Raw genomic sequence first — 22,248 nt, forward strand, 5'->3', positions numbered from 1 at the left:
AAGAAGATAATTATGATGTGAAGAGCGGAGGATGTTTACTCGTCTGAAAGATATTTTTATCCCCCAGTCATTAGGACCCACACTACGGCCATGCAGTTTCCTGCTATCCCTGGAATCCAAGTGTCCACCCCTGTGGGCCGAGAGACTGGGACCGAGAGACTGTTGCACAATTTTTTGTCAACAGTAGACTACTTACTGTAATTAAATTCTCAAATTAAAAATAGTTTGTCACAGATATATATGTCATTAATCCAGCTCTGCAGCATTCCTTGGCCCAATGCCAATGTTATCAACTCAGACGACATGCCTGAATGTTTCACATTCCTACGGAATCAAGCAGATAATATGTAGTTTCCGCAATACTTGTGTGTTCCTTGTTGCCCCTGAAATAGTTGTCAGTTAGTTGAATTGTTCCTCTGTAAATATCTGACAAATTCTATTTCCCTCATGATAAACATTTACTGTAAACTCCATATGATGTTATTGTCTTGTGCTGAGACACACACACACAAATAACAATAGGCTACAATGCATTGCACTGACGTGACGTCAGCCTTGCCTGGCGAACCTGTTCTTAGAAAAGGGACATGTGATTGAGGGTTGGAAGACACACAAGACTTAAAGGTGCGCGTGTGTTTAGTGACAGTGCTGCCTCCGTAGACTAACAGCTACAATTTCTACAGGTATGTTCTCTCTATTAAATATTATAATGTTATCCCCTTGGATAAGAGTTCTCTGTGTGTGCACTGACCTTGTAGTTGGAGCACCACATCTTATGCGAGGAGAAGCTGCTGTTGCTTTAAAGCCAAAGGTCTGTTTCTCTTTTTGTTATCTATATTTCATGTGACTAACTAAGTATCTGACCATGCTAGATCTTATTGCACTGTGTTGTAATATAACATCATACCATGTTTCCGATCTATCACTGATCTACTGTATATACACTTTTGTAAAAGGAAATGTGAATTTATTAGAGCCAGTCTACTGCTGTAATCCTTCTACAGTCCAGTACTGTACTACGCCTAGTACAATCTGTAGAGGTAGTAGGCCTAATGTACTACAACAATCTGCTACTGTACATTGAACTGGGCCATGACCTGCAGTAAGAAAGGAAGATAATTATGATGTGAAGAGTGGAGGATGTTTACTCATCTGAAATATATTTTTATCCCCCAGTCATTAGGACCCACCCATCGGCCATGCAGTTTCCTGCTATCCCTGGAACCCAAGTGTCCACCCCTGTGTATGGGAAGAGTAAGTTATTAATGTTACATGTTGTACAAATCTTTTGTGAACAGTAGACAATTTTGTGAAATGAAATACTCAAATGAAAAATGAGTTTTGGTCATTAGTTTATTTAAAACTACAAGTCAGCATAATGATGACTCCGCAGGTAATTAAACCAGCTCTGCTGCATTCCTTGGCCCAATTCCAATGTTATCAACTCAGACATGCCTGAATGTTTCACATTCCTACGGAATCAACCAGTTAAACACGTAGTTTCCTCAATACTTGTGTGTTCCTTGTTGCCTCTGAAATAGTTGTTAGTGAGTTGAATTGTTCCTCTGTAAATATCTGAGAAAATGTCATTACCCTCATGATAAATACTTACTGTAAACTCCAAATGATTGTATTGTCTTGTGCTGAGACATCCACACAAAGGACACACGTCTAAATTCTTACAGACGGAAAATCAGTACAATTACTTGGGCGGCAATTGCCATTGAATTCACTTGGAGCGTTTACTTCCTGTGAGAAAACATCAGTCGGCGTAGCGCTGTGTCTCCACTTGGCGGGCCAGCCTGTCTTCTTAAATGGGGGCCAGTCAATGAGCTTTTGCCTAAGCAGGCTTCACTTCCTTTCTACAGGCTGCTGCATTCAATCAGCTGATTCAGCACAGAGAGAGGCTGTGTGCTGTGTCTTCTCTGGCCTCCACACTGCTATAGCCTTTCACCTCCTCCCTGCCTCCACCCTTTCCCCCTAACAAACAGCCCAACTGAGCCTCCCATCCCCCCCACAAGCCTCCACTCACACACCCATGCCACATGAAGCCCAGCTCTTAGTGAGTGAGTGGAAAAAGTTACACCAGTCTTTCTGTGTGTTGGCCAGGCAATCGAATGCAGCAGCACACGCCACTGTCCCACAAGCTGAGCTGCGTCTGATCCCAGTCCTCTACTCAAGGTATTGATGCACTTTAATGGCTTTATTCTGCTGTCATTCACTGAGAAACTTCTATTTTCAGCCTGAGGTGAGGTTGTTGCTCAGTGCGACTATTCTATTTAATTGGATGTTTAAACTAGAAATCCAGAGACCAGGGTTGTTATGATTCTGTCTTTGTTTTAATGTACATGTTAATTATGACTCATCAGATACAGATACAACTTTGTTTTAGGTAACTTTTGTTCGGTCGTAAATCACAGGCAAACTACACTTAAAAGTACAATTAATGTTGAAGTCACTGCCGGTGACTGTCCCTCCACATGTTTTTACTCACTATTCCTTTGACACAATCAGTCAAACACAGGGGCTGCCTTTTAAACAGCTAAGCAGTATTACATTGATTGAAATCTGCTAACAAAATGAAATGAAATTGCTTCAGCGGCAACAGCTTTTTAAGAGCAGGACCATCTCGTTTGAACACATCGTATTCCAGCTCAGAGGACAGGCAACAATGCAAAGTAGTCTCCTTATGTCTGCTATAAGCCATTCAGCCCCGCTATAATAACACTGCCACGGGCTGCTACTGCTGGGTGGGATACAGACCTCAGGCTCACATGGAGCTAACGTCCTTTTCTCCGACAGACAGCCCCAGCATGGAGAGCCCCTTGAGTGCAGAATCAGCTCCGCCAACCCCAACCCCAGCTCCCAGAAACCATACTCCTTCTCCAAGTCCAAGAGCTGAGGCCCAAGAGTTGAGAATGGAGGAGAAAGAGAGAACAGCGGACACAGAGGAGGACCCTATATATCTGTCTCTGTTATCAGAAGTGTCAGTGCTTGTGGATGAGCCAGCAGAGGATGCATCAGAGAGGGCTGAGGAGAGAGCTGAGAGAGAGGCTCAGAGGCAGCTCCTGGCCACAGAGGAGCTGGTCTACACAGAGAGGAACTACCTGAGACTCCTCCAGGTCTGCACCTGCACCATCAGGAGCAACCTGCAGAAACTCCAGGTACTGTGCTGCATAGGGCTAAGAGGGTTTCCTGAACATGTAACCTGACCAGTGAAAGCTCTGGGCCCTACTGGGACTACAGTCAAATTACCGCTCTCTAAGATATGGTTCTCTTGAAGCACCATGCTTTATTTCCTTTCACGTCTCGGAAAGTTTTTCAATGACCATATAATCCAATGTCTTTGATTACAAGGCCACGCTTAAAACAGGAGTCTGTTAAAAACAAGTTGGTATCCCATTTTATGGGGTGGAAGACAGGCCTGTCTATGCATCAGCCAGTTGTAATGATGAAGGGGATAATGTCATTATATGTGGGAGAGAGGATGGAGGGAGGAGGATAAAGAGATGGAGGGGATAATGTCATTGTACATGGGAGAGAGGATGGAGGGAGGAGGATAAAGAGATGGAGAGGAGGAGGGGATAATGTCATTGTATATGGGATAGAGGATAGAGGGAGGAGGATGGAGAGGAGGAGGGGATAATGTCATTATATATGGGATAAAGGATGAAGGGAGGAGGATGGAGAGGGGATAATGTCATTGTATATGGGAGAGAGGATGAAGGGAGGAGGATGGAGAGATGGAGAGGATAATGTCATATATGGGATAGAGGATGGAGGGAGGAGGATGGAGAGGAGGAGGGGATAATGTCATTGTATATGGGAGAGAGGATGGAGAGGAGGAGGGGATAATGTCATTATATATGGGATAGAGGATGGAGGGAGGAGGATGGAGAGGAGGAGGGGATAATGTCATTATATATGGGATAGAGGATGGAGGGAGGAGGATAGAGAGGAGGAGGGGATAATGTCATTGTATATGGGAGAGAGGATGGAGAGGAGGGGATCATGTAATTGTATATGGGAGAGAGGATGGAGAGATGGAGAGGAGGAGGGGATAATGTAGTGGTGGGTGAGCAGTAAAGTCAGTCTGTACCTTCTCCCCTACCACAGCCACAGCTGCCTAACCTGGACAGCATGTTCCTGTACATAGAGGAGGTGATCGACGTGTCAGGGCGCCTCCTTAGCCTCCTGGACCAGAAGCAGTTGACACCCCATGATCCTCTCTTCCTGGAGACTCTATGTAAGTAGTAAGAATAGTTCAGTGCTGTATCAGTACAGTTTCCTTGGCTGGAATACACCTAGTGATTTTCACTCCTGGGTAGTTACTAATATATTTGCACCTGCACTACCACACCTACTAATCCTATGAGGCCATCATGAACAGGCTCATGTCCACCCCCTCTGTTGATACCAGCTGCTTGTCATGATGTGTTCTACATGGCTGTGTGTATTAAAGTCCTATTAGCACATTTTCCACCATGGTTATTAGCAACACTTACACATACAGTCCCCCTTGCAGTCAAGCTGCTTGGATGGGTCAGCTAGATAGCGAAAAACAAGAAGTCTCTCTCTGTGGGGACCTTGTTAGCCTCGGTTATATTTCAATGTGGAGCAAACAACAGTGCCAAGTTCCATTTTTCCATTATTTGTTGACCTTGTTCAGCACCTGGACTGCTAGGTGTTCAAACATTGATATTTTCTGCAGAGATCAAACCTGCAAGAACGACTACACAACAGCAACAAAATTAAATTAATTTGTATCACCTTAGCAACGTTCCATGGGATGGATAAAGGACAACATGGGAGGCATACAAGTACATTTATATCACTTCATGAATACTTGATTCATATCCCCTTCAGGTGATGCCTTCCTCAGTCTATCAACAGACATGGAGTCGGCATACAAGGAGTACCTGGCCAACTACAACACCGTCACAGCGTTAGAGAACAGCTACAAGCAGAAAGATGCCCTGTGGACTGAGATGGTGAAAGTCATCAAGTCCTCAGAGTATGTTCATATCTCCCTCTGCATTCCTGTTCCTGACATTCTTTGTCTCTAAAGTCCCATTAAAATCCACGACTGAAACTGGCCTTGATATCACACCCCATCTCTGTGTTATGAACCTCCATGTTTTCTCACTATAAGTCCAGGAAGTATGACCAAGTGAGACTGTTGTGTACAGGCCAGAGGTGAATGCCACCTCTCTGAGCTTCTTCCTGGTGATGCCAGTCCAGAGGATCGCCCGCTACCCTCTTCTCCTCCAGACCATCATGAAACACACAGAGCCTGGGCACCCGGCCTACTCTCTTCTGGAGCAGACTGCCCGCACCGCCATAGCCCTGAACTGCAGGATCAATGAGTACAAACGCTTCAGAGAAGTAGGTGAGAACATGAGCTAGCTAATCACCATCTAGTAATCATTCCCTGTGGTTGGTTCTACTATTCAGGCAGGGATGAGGAATTGATAGATTGTGGCCCTTGCCTTCACTTATTCCTGAACACCCATATTAGAATTTGTTGTCTTGTCATCACAGCCGACAAATACAAGAAGACGGAAACCCTGACTATAAGGGATAAGATGAATCGTCTGAACAGCCACAGCATCGCTAAGAAGACGGCCAGACTGAGTCAGTTCATCAAGCATGAGACGGGGATTGCACCAAAGGTAAGGTACTGTCTGTGTCGGTCCTTGTTAAGATCACTCAGCCATAAAATGAAGCTACACTTTCAACAAGTAAGAGAAACCGTGGTAAGAGAACAAATGATGACTAGTGTTTACCTGCTGTATTCAAACCTTGATGCCATTGAGGAGCATTTGTTACATAAAGTATGTAGAGAGTCGTTGACCACAATGACTCATGCTATGCTGGAGGATTCTCACATGGTTATGAGTATTCCTTTGCGGACATTTTTATACATATTATTCATCAAGTCACAAACTGAAGCTCTGGTTCTCTTTTTAGCTATGGATGGTAGAACTACTAGAATGTTCCTCTTTTAATATCTGTTACGATTTATAGAGTTTACTGTTAAAAGGGTACTTTGGGAGTTTGGCAATGAGGCCCTTGATCTACTTCCTCAGAGTCAAATGCACATGTAGACACTATTTACATCTCAGTGTCCAGTATGAAGGAAGTTAGAGGTAGTTTCTAGAGCCAATGCTAACTAGCATGCTAGCAGATACCAATAGACTAACGCTAGTTAACATTGGTTCACGAAACTACCTCAAACTTCCTTCATACTGGACACAGAGATGTAAAAATGGTATCCGTGAGGTCATCTGACTCTGGGGAAGTAAATAAAAAACCTCATTGCTAAAATCCCAAAGTGTCCCTTTAATAACTTCCCTCTGTTCAATTCCAGCTGGTAGATGAGGAGTTTGATGCCTTGGAGGGTTTTTTCTACATCCTTGAAAATGGTATCACCGTGCTACATGAAAATGTGGAGACATATCTAGACCATCTACAGGTGAGCTTTTGTTGACCCTAGCCCTTTGTCATGGAGACCAGAGTAAGATCACCATGACAACACTGGAATCACTTTGTTTATGTGTGGCTTTCCACTCAACATATAATTAGTGCACAATCCCTTAGCATTCACTTCCGTCTTGGCATCCTCTTCCACTAAAGAATGGCTACAGCTCTGATCTGAAATACTTTTTTTATTCTTCAGTGGTGAGCAGTTGACAATTTAGAGACAACGTAACTGTAAGAAAATCAGTTTAAAGTATTCAGCCTGCTACTCACTGCCCCACCTAATATGTGAATGCAGTCCCTCCCTACTGCCAACAACCACAGCCACCACTGCCGCTCATAAACCATGCATTACTGCCACACAGATGTGTTTACGTTTCCCCCCATGTCTAATTCTAGTTCATGTTGTAACTTTCCTTCCATTGTTATATTCCAGAGGTTTCTGAGCTGTCGACCAGAGGAGTTTGATCTTGACATGGATGGTGAGAAGCCTGCTATATGCTACAAAGAAATCATAACAGCACTGAGGCAATGGATACTTCCTACATTTGTAAGTTAAACTGCAGTACCATTTTGTTATGTTACAAAAATAGGCATCAGAAAAATACTTCTGCCTATGGACGAGTTTCACTTTCCCTCTTGTCAGGCCTGTCCTTCAGGCTTCAGACTACGCTGTCTGGACCTCACACTTGTAACTCCCCTCCCCCGCTCATCCCTCTATCCCATCCCCCTCTCTCTCTCCAGGAGAAGAGGATGAGGACTTTGGTCCACAAGCCCATCTGTGCCCTGAGAGAGCTCCTGGTGGGGCCTCGTAACCTGATCAGTAAGCGTCTGGACAAGCTGCTGGACTACGAGCTGATCGAAGAGAAGCCCAGTCTGAGCTACGATGAGCAGGCGGTGGCTAACACCTATAAGACCATCAACACCCTGCTCCTCAACGAGCTGCCCCAGTTCAACGGCCTGGCCCTCACCCTGCTCTGGGGCATGCTGGGGGCTTTCAGCTGCCTGCACAAGGACCTGGCTAAAGACATGGAGCAGCTCTTCCAGGGCATCACCCAACAGGTACACAATAATACAGTACTGGAGTAGAGGGGATGACTAGCATGTTTCTTGTGGGGGTACAGACAGATGCCTATTTTCTCTATGATCCTAAAGGCTACATTAGTGAAGTAGCAATTTGCTCATGTATTTGTTACTACTTTTAGAATCAGATTTCAGTGGGAGCTATACCAAAAGCAGAGATGATGCTGAAGTTAAACTTGACTATTTGTCTCATCTCATTGGGTTTAACATGTCTCTTTGCAGCTCCCTCACGGTTCCCTGGAGCCGAATGCATTCTGGGAGTGGGCGGAGTGTTCGATGCTGGAGGGTGCAAGGAGGCTGGAGAGCCTGTGTTGGAATGTGAAGGACCAACTCAATGCTCCTATTGTCCAGGTCAGTCTCAACAGAAGCTCCACTATAATCTGTTTGGTGGCGATGGGACTTGTTGTTGGGTAACATTGCCAGGGACAGTGTGTGTACACATCCACAGCCCCACAGTACTTGTCAAATAGCAGCAGGATGATTCATTCTACACCTACTGTATTCACTGTCAATGTTCTGATGCCGCATTATGTGTTTGGAATAACCTGAAATGGATCATGATTGCTATTTCTACTAGCCTTGGGGTTAACTGTTGATGGTTCTGAGGAAGGTGAGTCACCTGAAGGGACAACACTAAACACAAGCCCATTTGTCAAAACCAACACAGTGGAACACATCATGTCACAACTCACAACATTAACCTGTATTTCCTGTGATAAACCCCTAGCAAAAATATACTGGAAATTACATGACATTTTCCCCCCAGTCAGAAACAGAAACAGAAATTTAGCTTGGTCATAATACAGCAATAACTTTACTCTGGCTAGCTCATGGCTCCTATCATCACCACACCATTGCTCATTACTTTAACTGGTGAGAATGTGAAACTGCCGAGTGGGGAGGGAGGAGGAGGGGAGAGAGAAATGGTGTAGATTCATCTTCCAGACTAATCTAGACATCTCACAGCCCATGTTATAAACTGCACTATGTCTGTCTGTGGTGTTAAGGAGCAGCTCTCCTGGCTGTAGGCCTCACAGAACCACAGCAACCTATTCCCTATATAGTTCACCAGCCCTGCTCAAAAGTAGTGCACTATATAGGGAATAGGGTGCGATTTGGGACACAGCCAGAGATAGTAATGAGACTGTCAGGTCTAGAGGAATACATGACAGCACTAGGGAGGATGGGCTGCTCATCTGTGGCTAGAGATGACTCCTACTTCCAGGTAGCTACCAGTTCTACAGTACTAGAAAGAAACAGGATCGCTTCATTAGCTACTCTTAGATGACATAGTGAAGCCATTTCAACTCTAGAAGTCACCCTGGCTGGTAGCTGAGCAGGTGAACACCAGTGAACATGGTGAATGACTAGCTGTCAAAGCCATTGCTTTACTATGTTCCTGATGGGTCCTTACCAGTTCCAATATCTCTACCAGAGTCGTGTTCATTAGGGTACACCTCAGAAAAACGTTTAACACATTTTTGCAATAGAAATAAAGAATTGACATTTCTTATTGAATGAATTCAGGTCCTCCCTTCCTATTTGTCTTCTCTTCCATTTGGTGTGCAATGACCACAACGCTGTCCTCCCAGCCTCTCAGCCCTGGCTCTCAGAGGCGTCTGAAGGTCCTCACAGACAAGCACGGATCAGGGAAGATCTACCAGCTGATGAGTCATGTGGTGGGGACCAGAGACCTGGACCTGAGCCTGAACAGAGGAGAGCTGGTGGCCATCATCAGTGAGATGGACACACGGGGGGACAAACGACGCTGGCTGGTCGACGCTGGGGGTAAGACCACCAAGACATTTAGCCTTTTCACTAGAGGGGCTGATCTTTAAAATAACAAACAGCTTTACTTTCTAAAAGGAAAGTCGTTCCTTCATTCTGTCAATGTAGCAGTGAATACCAAACCATAACGCTTATAATGCAGCTTCATTCACCACCAGTTAAGGTGGAGACACCTAATGGTTGTTTACTGTTACTGCTGCATGGGAACCAACTATGCCAGTGAGATCTATCAAGCCAAATAGATTTGATTAATTATAGGACAACGTGGTTTATATACCGTACATCTCATCAGATTATAATGACTTATGAATTCACGTCTTCCACTCATCTACACCGATCTCCCTGTGTCCAGGTCCAAGAGGATACGTCCCCTCCTCCAAGCTGGTACGTTACCACCAGGTAACTATGGATCCTCCCCCATCCCCTCATCTGATCACTACCATGGTTCACGCTGGGGGGGTCAGACGACACTCCTGCACGCCTGGCGCCAGGCGACCCTCCTACACCCCTGATACACCCCAGCCCCGGCTCCTGAGGTCTATGTCGATGACAGTTCCCTGCCTCCAGGTCAGTGACTCTGAGCTGCTTGCCCTTGGCAGCCAGGTTGAAATGCAGAGTTCCCCAAACCTTCTCCTGAGTGCTTTATTCATCTATTTGTTTTAGTTCTTCAAACATCATCATACATTGTTGGAGTGTCTTTCACTCAATCTCCCGGCCATCTAATGACAGAGCCAGGACACACACACACACACACACACACACACACACACACACACACACACACACACACACACACACACACGTAGAAGAATTGTATCTGTCTGTGTGGCTGAGCTGTTGAAATGCAGCTCTCCTGGTTGTTAAAGTGAGTGATTCTCCTCGTGACCTTTGGGAGGCATCTATCATACTCTTATAGCCCTCTTCATGCACCACTGACAGTATGATCACTAATCATAGGCAGGTGACATGCGATCCTGCTAAGGCTTTAGTCTGTTCTTCCTGTCCAACATCCTTGCCATAGCTAAGTGTGTGTCTGTCAGAGCAGAGGAGACCGTGGTTGGGCTCAATTCAGAATTCCAATTGAATGCTTACATTTTTACTGAATTTGAATTTAAGTAGTAAACATAATATAGAATTACAATTTGAATTAAAGGAATAGAATTTAATTCAGTAAAATTCTATAAACAGGTGTAGTCTACACAAATATACACGGAGTGTACAAAACATTAGGAAACGTGCTCTTCCGTGACAGACTGACCAGGGGAATCACGTTGAAGCTATGATCCCTTACTGATGTCACTTGATAAATCCACTTCAATCAGTGTAGATTTTATGTTTATTATTTTATTTAACCTTTATTTAACAAGCCAAGTCAGTTAAGAAAAAATCTTATTTACAATGACGGCCTAGCTGAAGGGGAGGAGACGAAGGATTTTTAAGCCTTGAGACAATTGAGACATGGATTGGGTATGTGTGCCATTCAGAGGGTGAATGGGGAAGACAAATGATTTAAGTACCTTTTGAACAGGGTATGGTAGTAGATGCCAGGTGCACCGGTTTGTGTGTCAAGAACTGCAACGCTGCTGGGGTTTTTCACGCTCAACAGTTTCCCATGTGTATCAAGAATGGTCCAACAACCAAAGGACATCCAGCCAACTTGACACAACTGTGGGAAGCATTGGGGTCCACATGGGCCAGCATCCCTGTGGAATGCTTTCGACACCTTGTGGAGTCCATGTCCCAACGAATTGAGGCTGTTGTGAAGGCAAAAGGGGGTGCAATTCAATATTAGTAAGTTGTTCTTAATGTTTGGTATAGTCAGTGTATAAGGTAGGGTCTAATATAACTGCATTGTTTGTTGAGAAATATAATGAGCTATTCTAAGCACTAAGGTTAAAAGAGGAAGGGGATAATTCTGACCTGAGTTAAGCATGCGTAAATGGAACGTAATTACCTTTTTTAAATGCCCTTTTCTACTCATATTCTAACCTTGATCCTAAGCGTGACAATAGCATGCTATTCACCGCTATTCAGTTGGGGTGGAGATGTAAGAAATGAAGGTGTGGCAGAGGAGTGTCTAGAGATGCGCTGTATTCTGACCTTGACTAAACGCCGTAATTCCACCACCTTCACGTGTGAGGAATCCATGAATAAGGTTGAGCAAACCTACAGGTTCCAAGTGGAAAAAGCTTTTACTTTATTTTTTCAGATAAAAAAGTTATATATTCTTTGATATCTGGTAATGTGACATGTTGGATTCAGTGAAACTCATGTTCTATGACTGAACAGAATTTCTTTGAATTGCAAATAAATTATATTTCCTGTCACTGAAACTCAAATCAAAGATTGTCTATTATATTGACAAAATAGTCAAGTGACCACTCTAATAAAGGAAATACACGTCTTCAAAGATGAAAGGTAGGCGGGAAGAAGCAAGATCAGGCAAGACCATTCTAGCCAATAAAGGTGAGATGGGCGCGTGAACAACAGGCCATAGAGATGGATGACTCACCTTTATATCAGTGTCATTTCGGCGTATGTGACAGCATGGACAATTTTAAAGTAGTTCATTTTATTCTTCTTCATTGGCTGATTTGCTCCCAACAATTATGAATCCCCACCCAGTGTACTTCTTCACCCAGTTTACTTCTTTCAAGGGCAATGTCCATGCTAATACAGGTTATAGCCGTGATGAGTCCTCTGTCTCCGTGACAACAGGCACAACTCCGATGTAGTCTATTTTTGGTTGTTGTTTCCAAAATGCCATGTGCGTCCACTTATATCAGTGCATTCGTAACAACCTAATAACCATTATGAAACATATTTTTGAAGCCTTACATGTAGCAAAATAGAAATAACATTCAACACCTCCATACAAAAATTCATCAGGTGCTTATTTTCGTGAAGCCTCTTCCTCTCTGTTTAAATAAAAATTCCACACCCTGTGTCATGTGACTAATTCTGAAGCGAGCCCAACCCTGGAGGAGACAGATGGTAATTAGTAGTCCAATACCATCACAGGCCACCTGGTGGAGCCATTAACCTGCACTTACATGCCCTGCTGATGTTTCTCTAGTTATGTTGTCCAGAGGTGAGCTGTGTTTTCTGATGGCCACCAGGCTAAATACAATCAATCTCTAGGACATCATGCTCATTACTAAAGCCTTGTTTGCTCTGTCTATTCTGACCTCTGCGGTGTCTTTGCAGGTGCTCGCAGGCTATGACTTCATGGCAAGGAGCAGTCACGAGGTCTCTCTGAGGGCGGGGGAAACAATCAGAGTCCTGGAACCCCATGACAAGAAGGGTAGCTGTGACTGGAGCCTGGTGGAGGTGCGGGGGCAGAGGGGATACGTGCCCTCCAACTACCTGACAGTGATGCCCACATCCACAACGCCCACCGCCCCTTACCGCTAGGGTTGCCCAGGGTAACCAGCCACCAGCCGGTCTGAGCTAGACACTGCCACTCAACCCTTCACTGCCACACAGCTCATCTTAGCAGGGGAAGCCTACATCCACAGGAGAGAGAGAGAGAGAGAGAGAGAAGGAGAATTTGTGTGCTGTTGATTGAATCACAGATTTATGTGTGAAGTGGCGAGGCCGGCATTTGCAGGTAGAGTGCTCCAAGCCCTCAACTGCAGCTCTTATTAGCATGTAAGTGGGAGGCCGCTTCCATCACCAGGAACCAGGGGTGCAATCCTTGTTTTTTTCCTGGAGAGACTGACTGACTGACAGGCAGGTAGGAATGCCTCAGCACAGCATGATGATAGAGAAGAGCAGGCAGTCCATCAAGCTTATCTGTCTGTCTGGAGTTCTCATTCACTCACTCACTCACTCACTCACTCACTCACTCACTCACTCACTCACTCACTCACTCACTCACTCACTCACTCACTCACTCACTCACTCACTCACTCACACACACGCACACACACACACTACATAGTCTGGGCGCTGGCAGTTAAACTGATGGAAATATGTACAAACTACATTTTGATGTACCACTAGCACTGTCAGGTGACTTGGCCACTGACTTTGACAGTAATGCAGTTTATGCTCAGGCAAAATAGTTTTCTGATTTCTAGGAAGAATGAGGTCGGCAAACCTTAATGCTAGATTGCATGATGAAATAAGGAAAGTGGTTAAGATAACTTGTTCAAATGGATGAAGCGGATCTAGTTTGATTCCAGACATGAAATAGCAGCAAAGGTGTGTTACTAAAGCAATGACATCATTAGGTTGATATGGCTTTAATAAGACCGTTGTTGTACTGCAGCTAGTGGAGCCTTCTCATTGGTCCAAATATCAGGGCATCGTGAGAAGACCAGACATTACCTGGTGCTGAATCTGGGCTGACATACATAACTGTCTTCTCTCAGCTGGCCACAAGGGGGCGCACCACACCAGCGCTCACCCAACAGATGTCTGTTGGCTTTACCTTTAGCCTCTTCAATATTAGCTCAGTCGACAGTGACGTTAATCTTCTGGTGGATGTCACACAACCTAAACATGTTCATATCTTACCGGTGTGGTCATGGCATTCCTTTTGCTGTCAATATCTGCTACATAATATGATCTAAAGAGAATGTTCTCTCTGTAGGCCCACTGTCAAGGTATAGATGTCATGTTTTTTAAATAGTTTTTATTTCATTGATTTAACACAGCAGGACCGTGCGTCAGGCTTTTTATAATAATCTCTGATGGTATGAAGGAAGAAATCGCTGTTTGAAAGGGAGCACGGCTCTGTCAGTGCAGCAGAGTCATTGTTATGCAGATTGGTGCAGAGTAGTCACTGTGCCCTGGGTAATACAGCGCTCAAGCTGGGTATGCAGCTCTTCAGATAGTCACCTCTATTTTACCATGTTGACTCAGAACAGAATTTGTATTAGGCTCTAAGATGGTGCAGTTTCTGAATTTGAGATATAATTTAAGGAAAGGCCACATACCTGTAGATAGTGGTGGCCTATATGTGAGTTATGATAACAGAGCTTTCACTATGTTAGCAACAAAATGGAGAGTAATGACGTGTAAAAATGGATGTCAGGGCTTTTAATGTTGTACTAACCAAACGATGCTACTGAGTGACGCGTGTTGTCCTCCACATGACATTTAAACGTGTGGCGTATTCTGTGTTTGTGGTCGTCACTGCCTCAGCTAAGGAGGCAGATGACTCCCTGCAGCTACCGCTAACCCTAGCATGACAACCCTATGCAGCTCTAAAAATAAACGTTCTCTCATTCAATGGTTCTATAAATAGCCCACTGTCTGTATAGGATCTTCTGTTGGACCCTTGGTCTCCCCCCGCTGGTCACTGTTGGAACAGCAGTTTTACTCCAGCTACCTCTTCTGGGTGGTACATCGCAAAACAGCTACTGCAATACTACCTCTACAGTGTTTCTGGGCTGCTCCTGGCGTAATGCTACAAGGGAGTATACAGAAAGCAATTAGATTGGTTTTACTCTCTGTCTTAGATAATTGGGCTCCTGATTGTGAGGGAAATCCAGTGCTTTAATCAGGCAGGGCTGAATCAAGGCGTCCATGTTGTTTCTGTCAGAATGTAGATCAGCGGCTGCCTATCTGGCTGCAGCCTCATATTTGTGCTGGGCAGAATTTATTGTCCAATCACAGGGGGCTATATTACGGTAGTCAAGGGAGAGAGCATCTGTGTGCCGGGGGGCATTTTTCCTGGAAGAGTTCCCCTCCCAATTTGGGAGGAAGAGTTGAATCACATTGAATGTGATGGGGGCTGATCCATCCAAGCCGCACTAGGCTGGCCACAGAAATGGCAGCAGTAGGCCTGTCCTGGGAGCTTTAAACCAGGGCTATATTTGGTAACCATTTGGCAACGCTCCTGATGCCGTTGCTTCTTTAAGGCCCTGTCAGCTGATCTCTCTGGCACAACCAATTTAGTTTTAACAATAGCTCGTCCCCTGTACTGCTGGACTAGAATGTGGAAGTCTCCCCTGGCTTGTAGCAAATGTCTGGGGTTTAGAAGGTAGTGGTGAGACAGGTTAGGGAGGCACATGACCCTCTGCCCCCATGCAGCCAGGAAGCCCCTTTCTCCTGATGTTCCCCTCGGGGACCTGGGGAGAGAGCCACTGACATGGTGCAATCACCTCACCGTCCACTGGCTAACTGTGTGTGAGTCAGTCGAGGGACAGAGCGGGAGAGGGCTACGGCAGTCAAGCGGAGCAGATCTCCTAGTCAGGGGGATTGACTAGGCAAAAAATTCACAAAAATCCACAACATCAGGAGTTTATTGCTTTCTCCTTCAGTTTCCAGACCCTCTGAATAAGACATGAATAGAGATGGAACATGGACACACACACACTGACATTCTGTAAGAGATGCAGTTCACCACGTTCCCTTAAACTTGATATAATTGAATCCATACATTTGCTACACATTGACTTGAAACTTAATTCGTTATGCCTTTTGCATTTGAAGGAGGTTATTTGGCCTGCAATAGACTAGAGTCCTGTCCAGAGAGTGTACTTGTCCAGAGAGTGTACTTGTCCAGAGAGTGTACTTGTACATCAAGCTGCTGCACGCTACTGAAAGAGGAGACACAACGGCCCATAGGTCAGAAGCCTGTCTTCAACAGGGACACTTAAGTGACATTTATAAAGTCATTGCTTTGATGTTTTATAACTCCATGCTTTCAATTGGCCAAACATATTTTGTAACCAAAGAGTCGTCAAGGATTGTTTACATGTTGATCTGCCCTGTGCTGTATAGGGCAGTGCCCTTTCCCTTAGGGGAAATCACATTAACCACTGTGTGTGGTGACAGTGGGACAGAATGGTCTGGGACCTAATCAGATTGAAGGAGGGGCCCAGGCAAGAGTGGAGATTTGAGGGCCAGGGGGATATGTGGCTAAAGGGGCAGGCAACACCCCCTCCCTCCTGACTTTTACTAAAATGATGGCTAACTCTGACTCCATGGCCTCCTCTCTTTCTCTTTCGCTATCTGCGAATTGTGGCACTGAGATGCCACTCTTTCCTTATTTAAACCCTTCGATATGCAAGCATGGACTGTCATGGCTACTGGCCAGCATTTGTCCCGCATGGTGGACAGGCAGCCGCTCAAGGTCTGTCTTGTTTTTCAACAGGGAGGACACGGCACTACCTCTCCAATTATGTGAAGAGCCTGACTGTGTTTTGAAACAGCCAGGCAGGCGGTCCATACGCAAGCTCTAGAGCCCTCTCCCTACTCGCTAGAGCTCTCTCCTCCTCTCCCTGCTCTCTAGAGCTCTCGCCTCCTCTCCCTGCTCTCTAGAGCTCTCTCCTCCTCTCCCTACTCCCTAGAGCTCTCTCCTCCTCTCCCTCCTCCCTAGAGCTCTCTCCTCCTCTCCCTCCTCCCTAGAGCTCCCTTCTCCTCTCCCTACTCCCTAGAGCTCCCTCCTCCTCTCCCTACTCTCTAGAGCTCTCTCCTCCTCTCCCCGCTCTCTAGAGCTCTCTCCTCCTCTCCCTACTCCCTAGAGCTCTCTCCTCCTCTCCCTGCTCTCTAGAGCTCTCTCCTCCTCTCCCTGCTCTCTCTTCCTCTTCCCATCTCTAGAGCTCTCTTCCCCTCTCTAGAGCACTCTCCCCTTCTCCCCCTCTACCTGTTCTTCTCTCTAGAGCGCTCTTCCCCTCTCTAGAGCTCTCTCTCCCTACACTCTCTTGTAAACAGTACTGGCCTAGGATGTCAGGGATGTAAACAGTCATCACATGGGTGCAGGACTTAGCGCTTGCGACAGTTTGGCACTCAGAGACACGCAGAGGGGGGAAGGAAGAGGGGGATGTTTATGTTCAATGTTAGAAAGAAGCCCATCCCAGTCATCCAACCTGGCACAAACTATATGGCATGTCCCCCTCTGGCAACCCGATAAGGCACTTTATAACACTTACATGACACTAAGCTCTATAGCGTTTCATTTATTCAAACTCTTGGAGTTCAAATTCGTAATCGCTGCAGTGAAAGTTTAGCTGATGCTGTGGGCTAGAGAAATATTTGTTTTGATTAGATTTGGTACTATTTTAATCTCGCTCTTTAAACTGTCAATCATCTCATGTTCTCTTGTTGCTGTAGTGTACAGTATGGACTATAGCTTACAGCCAAATTAAGTGCTATATTGCTATAGTAGGAAATAACTTTGTGTTTGCAGTTGTACATGTTTACATTAAACATATATACAGTACTACTGGGCGATGTATGTGCTTATGTCCTGTTACTCATATTATTCTTCCCATGTACTGTTTCATTCTTCATGAAGTTGGAATGATCAGTGATGAGAAACTTAGGCATTGAAGGGAACATACAGGGAAGATAAGACACATTGGATCCTTCGAGACACAGCCAGCAGTCAAGCCTCGTCTCAGCCAGTAGTGTGTGTCCTGAAAACAAATGTGCTATCTCTCTCAGGATACATCCTGTGCTTTACAACTACACACTGGGCCTGGAAGCCTTACAACTACACTCTGGGCCTGGAAGCCTTACAACTACACTCTGGGCCTGGAAGCCTTACAACTACACACTGGGCCTGGAAGCCTTACAACTACACTCTGGGCTTGGAAGCCTTACAACTACACTCTGGACTTTGAAGCCAGTTCCACTGATTTGATTCATTGTTCCCCTATAAGCAGGGCCTGATTTAGACCTCGGACGCCAGGTGGGTGTATTTAATTGAGGTAGAATAGAACCAGTATGCTCCTTACCTCGTAGGGTAAGAGTTGAATGCCCCTGCTATATAGCATGTTCACACCCCTCTGTATTTGGCACCTGTGATCGATGCCAGGTGAAGCTGGCTCATGCTACAGAAGACGCTTCACGCGGCGGCTAAATCTTTTGACCTTCCTCTGCTCAATTCATCCCAATCCACCAATTCCTTAAAGCTGCCATCTTTTATGGATCCTCTCCCCAACTCTGTGGCCGTAAAATGAATAATTGGTCATTTGTCTTTGAGGAGAGGGCACAGTTATGAAGACCATACCTCTCTGGAATGGAGTCATTTGCTATTTTATTAGGATCCTCATTAGCTGTTGCAAAAGCAGCAGTGACTCTTCCTGGGGTCCAACACAGAACATGAAACATAATACAGAATGACATAATACAGAACATCATTAGACAAGAACAGCTGAAGGACAAGTCACACCAAGCCTAGTATGAGGTGTTGAGGTGAGGAGTTGAGGTGAGGTGTGGCTTTATCTGTGTTTTGAAACCAGGGTTGTTGTTTATTTGAGCAATATGAGATGGAAGGAAGTTGCAATAAGAACTTTATATAATACTGTACGCTTTACGCTTTTTTGAACTGTGAAAAGACACCTGGTGGCATGTCTGGTGGGGTAAGTGTGTGTGTGTCAGCTGTGTGTAAGTTAACTATGCAAACCATTTGGGATTTCCAACACATTAATGGTTCTTACAGCTGGGTCAGCTGCATCTTAACTAGGTCTTTCCTTGCACCACTGGACCATACAACTGGACAATAATCAAGATTCTCTCTCCAGAATTATGGAAACCAGCACCCTCTGGAATGGAGTTGCTTCAGGCCTGGCCAAGGAGAAGCTGATTTTGCAACATAACATAATGTCTTCGCCCCCCCCCCCCCCCCCCTCTGAACACCTCATCCACCTTCACACAGCTACCCCCCCCTCTCCAGAATCTGTTATATGACCCTCCAGGGTGCTCTGAAAGTCTGCTGGCTTACATGAATAAGCATGGTTTCATCATGGAAGGGTAAGTATGTGTGGTTAGCTATGGGAGAGGGAACGGAGTGAGTTGGCTGCTTGGTGTTGATGGACTCCCTGTCTTGTTTGTGAAACTGCCTGTGAGGAAGCCCAGAGCAGAGACTGGAGTGGATTGGAGACCGTGGGTTGAGATTAACAGAGAGCAGAGCAGACAACACCCACAACAGCCTCAGTCTGCCTTGCTGCCTCAGTCTGCCTTGCTGCCTCAGTCTGCCTTGCTGCCTCAGCCTGCCTTGCTGCCTCAGCCTGCTATGGCGACGGCTATTAGGAAAACACACGATACAAACAACATACTGTAGATCATTTGAGAGCTGTAGCTGCCCCTCTCTGCCTCCCAGCCCCAGCCAGCCACTCAGTCAAGGTTACCTTGGAGCACAAGGTTGTCCATAATAGTGCTGACATCCAGGGAATACTACCACAGAACAATAAAACATGTTTGATTCTACTGTGATAAAAACATAAGTCAGAGCAGCAGGGACAGGACCCAGAGCATTCAGGAGCCAATGGATGGGGTCACACCAGAGGTCAAGAGGATCAGGAATGCACAAGGCCCTAACTGACTTTTTAGGATTTCCTTTCTTGCGGCCACTCACGTCCCAGTCATGTCCCAGCCAGCACCCATTCGTCCTAGCTCTAGCCCAGCTATCACTACAAGTGACACGTTGGAGAGTTCAGTACGTTCATCTCAAACCGATTGAGGTCTTTGAGGAATCTGTGTTCTCTTTTGAAGGTATGTTTATTGACTTGCAGAATATGTCACAAACACCTGTTCCACTTGCACTGTAATCCCTTTGCAGATGAAGGAATTTCAGGCTCTAATCCTGGCTTTAACACCACCCTCAGTGCACCATGCTGCCTGCCTGGTGTAAACAGTGTTGTCACTGTAAACAGTCAACATGTTGGATCATGAGGCCCCAAAACAACACAGTTCTGATAGTCAACATGGTGGCTCATGAGCACCCAAAACAACACAGTTCTGATAGTCAACATGGTGGCTCATGAGCACCCAAAACAACACAGTTCTGATAGTCAACATGGTGGCTCATGAGCACCCAAAACAACACAGTTCTGATAGTCAACATGGTGGCTCATGAGCACCCAAAACAACACAGTTCTGATTATCAATCCTGATAACAGATGCCTTGTGAATCTTTTCTATAAAGTAAGGATTTTCATAATGACCATGACTGCATTTACACAAGTATTAGCTGTATGCTGTAAGCCCTACATTCATCATCATTTAACATCCACTGTTGTGAAATGGCACCTAAACAATACCTTTTAACAATCACTGTTGTGAAATAGCACCTAAACAATACCTTTTAACAATCACTGTTGTGAAATAGCACCTAAACAATACCTTTTACCTGTTGTGAAATTAAACAATACCTTTTAACAATCACTGTTGTGAAATGGCACCTAAACAATACCTTTTAACAATCACTGTTGTGAAATAGCACCTAAACAATACCTTTTAACAATCACTGTTGTGAAATAGCACCTAAACAATACCTTTTAACATCCACTGTTGTGAAATAGCACCTAAACAATACCTTTTAACATCCACTGTTGTGAAATAGCACCTAAACAATACCTTTTAACAATCACTGTTGTGAAATAGCACCTTTTAAACTAAACAAATACACTGTTGTGAAATAGCACCTAAACAATTGAAAACAATACCAACAATCACTGTTGTGAAATAAAGCACCTTTAAACAATACTGTTGTGAAATTTTAACAATACCTTTTAACCACTGTTGTGAAATAGCACCTAAACAATACCTTTTAACATCCACTGTTGTGAAATAGCACCTAAACAATACCTTTTAACAATCACTGTTGTGAAATAGCACCTAAACAATACCTTTTAAATCACTGTTGTGAAATAGCACCTAAACAATACCTTTTAACAATCACTGTTGTGAAATAGCACCTAAACAATACCTGTTTTTAACAATACCTTTTAACATCCACTGTTGTGAAATAGCACCTAAACAATACCTTTTAACATCCACTGTTGTGAAATAGCACCTAAACAATACCTTTTAACAATCACTGTTGTGAAATAGCACCTAAACAATACCTTTTAACAATCACTGTTGTGAAATAGCACCTAAACAATACCTTTTAACAATCACTGTTGTGAAATAGCACCTAAACAATACCTTTTAACAATCACTGTTGTGAAATAGCACCTAAACAAACCTTTTACCTGTTGTTTAACACCTTTTCAATCACTGTTGTGAAATAGCACCTAAACAATACCTTTTAACATCCACTGTTGTGAAATAGCACCTAAACAATACCTTTTAACATCCACTGTTGTGAAATAGCACCTAAACAATACCTTTTAACATCCACTGTTGTGAAATAGCACCTAAACAATACCTTTTAACAATCCTGTTTTTAACATCCACTGTTGTGAAATAGCACCTAAACAATACCTTTTATCCACTGTTGTGAAATAGCACCTAAACAATACCTTTTAACATCCACTGTTGTGAAATAGCACCTAAACAATACCTTTTACCTTTTAACAATCCACTGTTGTGAAATAGCACCTAAACAATACCTTTTAACAATCACTGTTGTGAAATAGCACCTAAACAATACCTTTTAACAATCCACTGTTGTGAAATAGCACCTAAACAAACCTTTTACACTGTTGTGAAATTAAACAATACCTTTTAAATCACTGTTGTGAAATAGCACCTAAACAATACCTTTTAACAATCACTGTTGTGAAATAGCACCTAAACAATACCTTTTAACAATCACTGTTGTGAAATAGCACCTAAACAATACCTTTTAACAATCACTGTTGTGAAATAGCACCTAAACAATACCTTTTAACAATCACTGTTGTGAAATAGCACCTAAACAATACCTTTTAACAATCACTGTTGTGAAATAGCACCTAAACAATACCTTTTAACAATCACTGTTGTGAAATAGCACCTAAACAATACCTTTTAACAATCACTGTTGTGAAATAGCATGTAAACAAGACCAAGCAAGTCCAAATACCTCTTCATGATTTGGTGGAACCGAAAACATTTCCTTGCTTGGCTTGTGAGCTCAGCCTTAGTTGTAAAGTGTGTGTGTGTGTGTGCTCATGCTTCTCACATTAAAATGTTATTTGTCACATGCTTTGTAAATGATAGGTGTAGAAT

General features: G+C 44.3%; 1 protein-coding gene across 1 annotated transcript; it reads left to right on the plus strand.

Moving 5' to 3' along the window:
* The first annotated feature begins 489 nt into the window (after nt 1-489).
* LOC115126613 (rho guanine nucleotide exchange factor 37-like) lies at nt 490-17,527 on the plus strand. The gene is made up of 15 exons (XM_029656258.2): nt 490-683; nt 1,177-1,254; nt 2,110-2,181; nt 2,803-3,164; nt 4,117-4,246; nt 4,867-5,014; nt 5,190-5,389; nt 5,542-5,672; nt 6,371-6,475; nt 6,917-7,030; nt 7,225-7,542; nt 7,786-7,914; nt 9,156-9,351; nt 9,704-9,918; nt 12,559-17,527. The coding sequence occupies exons 4-15, from the start codon at nt 2,814-2,816 to the stop codon at nt 12,763-12,765; spliced, it is 2,244 nt and encodes a 747-aa protein (XP_029512118.1). The 5' UTR covers nt 490-683; nt 1,177-1,254; nt 2,110-2,181; nt 2,803-2,813; the 3' UTR covers nt 12,766-17,527.
* Nucleotides 17,528-22,248: the final 4,721 nt, after the last annotated feature.

Source organism: Oncorhynchus nerka, linkage group LG5 (assembly GCF_034236695.1).
Source record: "Oncorhynchus nerka isolate Pitt River linkage group LG5, Oner_Uvic_2.0, whole genome shotgun sequence".
Taxonomy (NCBI): domain Eukaryota; kingdom Metazoa; phylum Chordata; class Actinopteri; order Salmoniformes; family Salmonidae; genus Oncorhynchus; species Oncorhynchus nerka.

Excerpts from the sequence above, each read along its gene's own strand:
- LOC115126613 (XM_029656258.2), top strand. The coding sequence starts at position 2,814 with ATGGAGAGCCCCTTGAGTGCAGAATCAGCTCCGCCAACCCCAACCCCA. Across the intron at positions 5,015-5,189 it reads AAAGTCATCAAGTCCTCAGA|GCCAGAGGTGAATGCCACCT; the intron begins GTATGTTCATAT and ends TGTTGTGTACAG. Across the intron at positions 7,543-7,785 it reads TCCAGGGCATCACCCAACAG|CTCCCTCACGGTTCCCTGGA; the intron begins GTACACAATAAT and ends GTCTCTTTGCAG.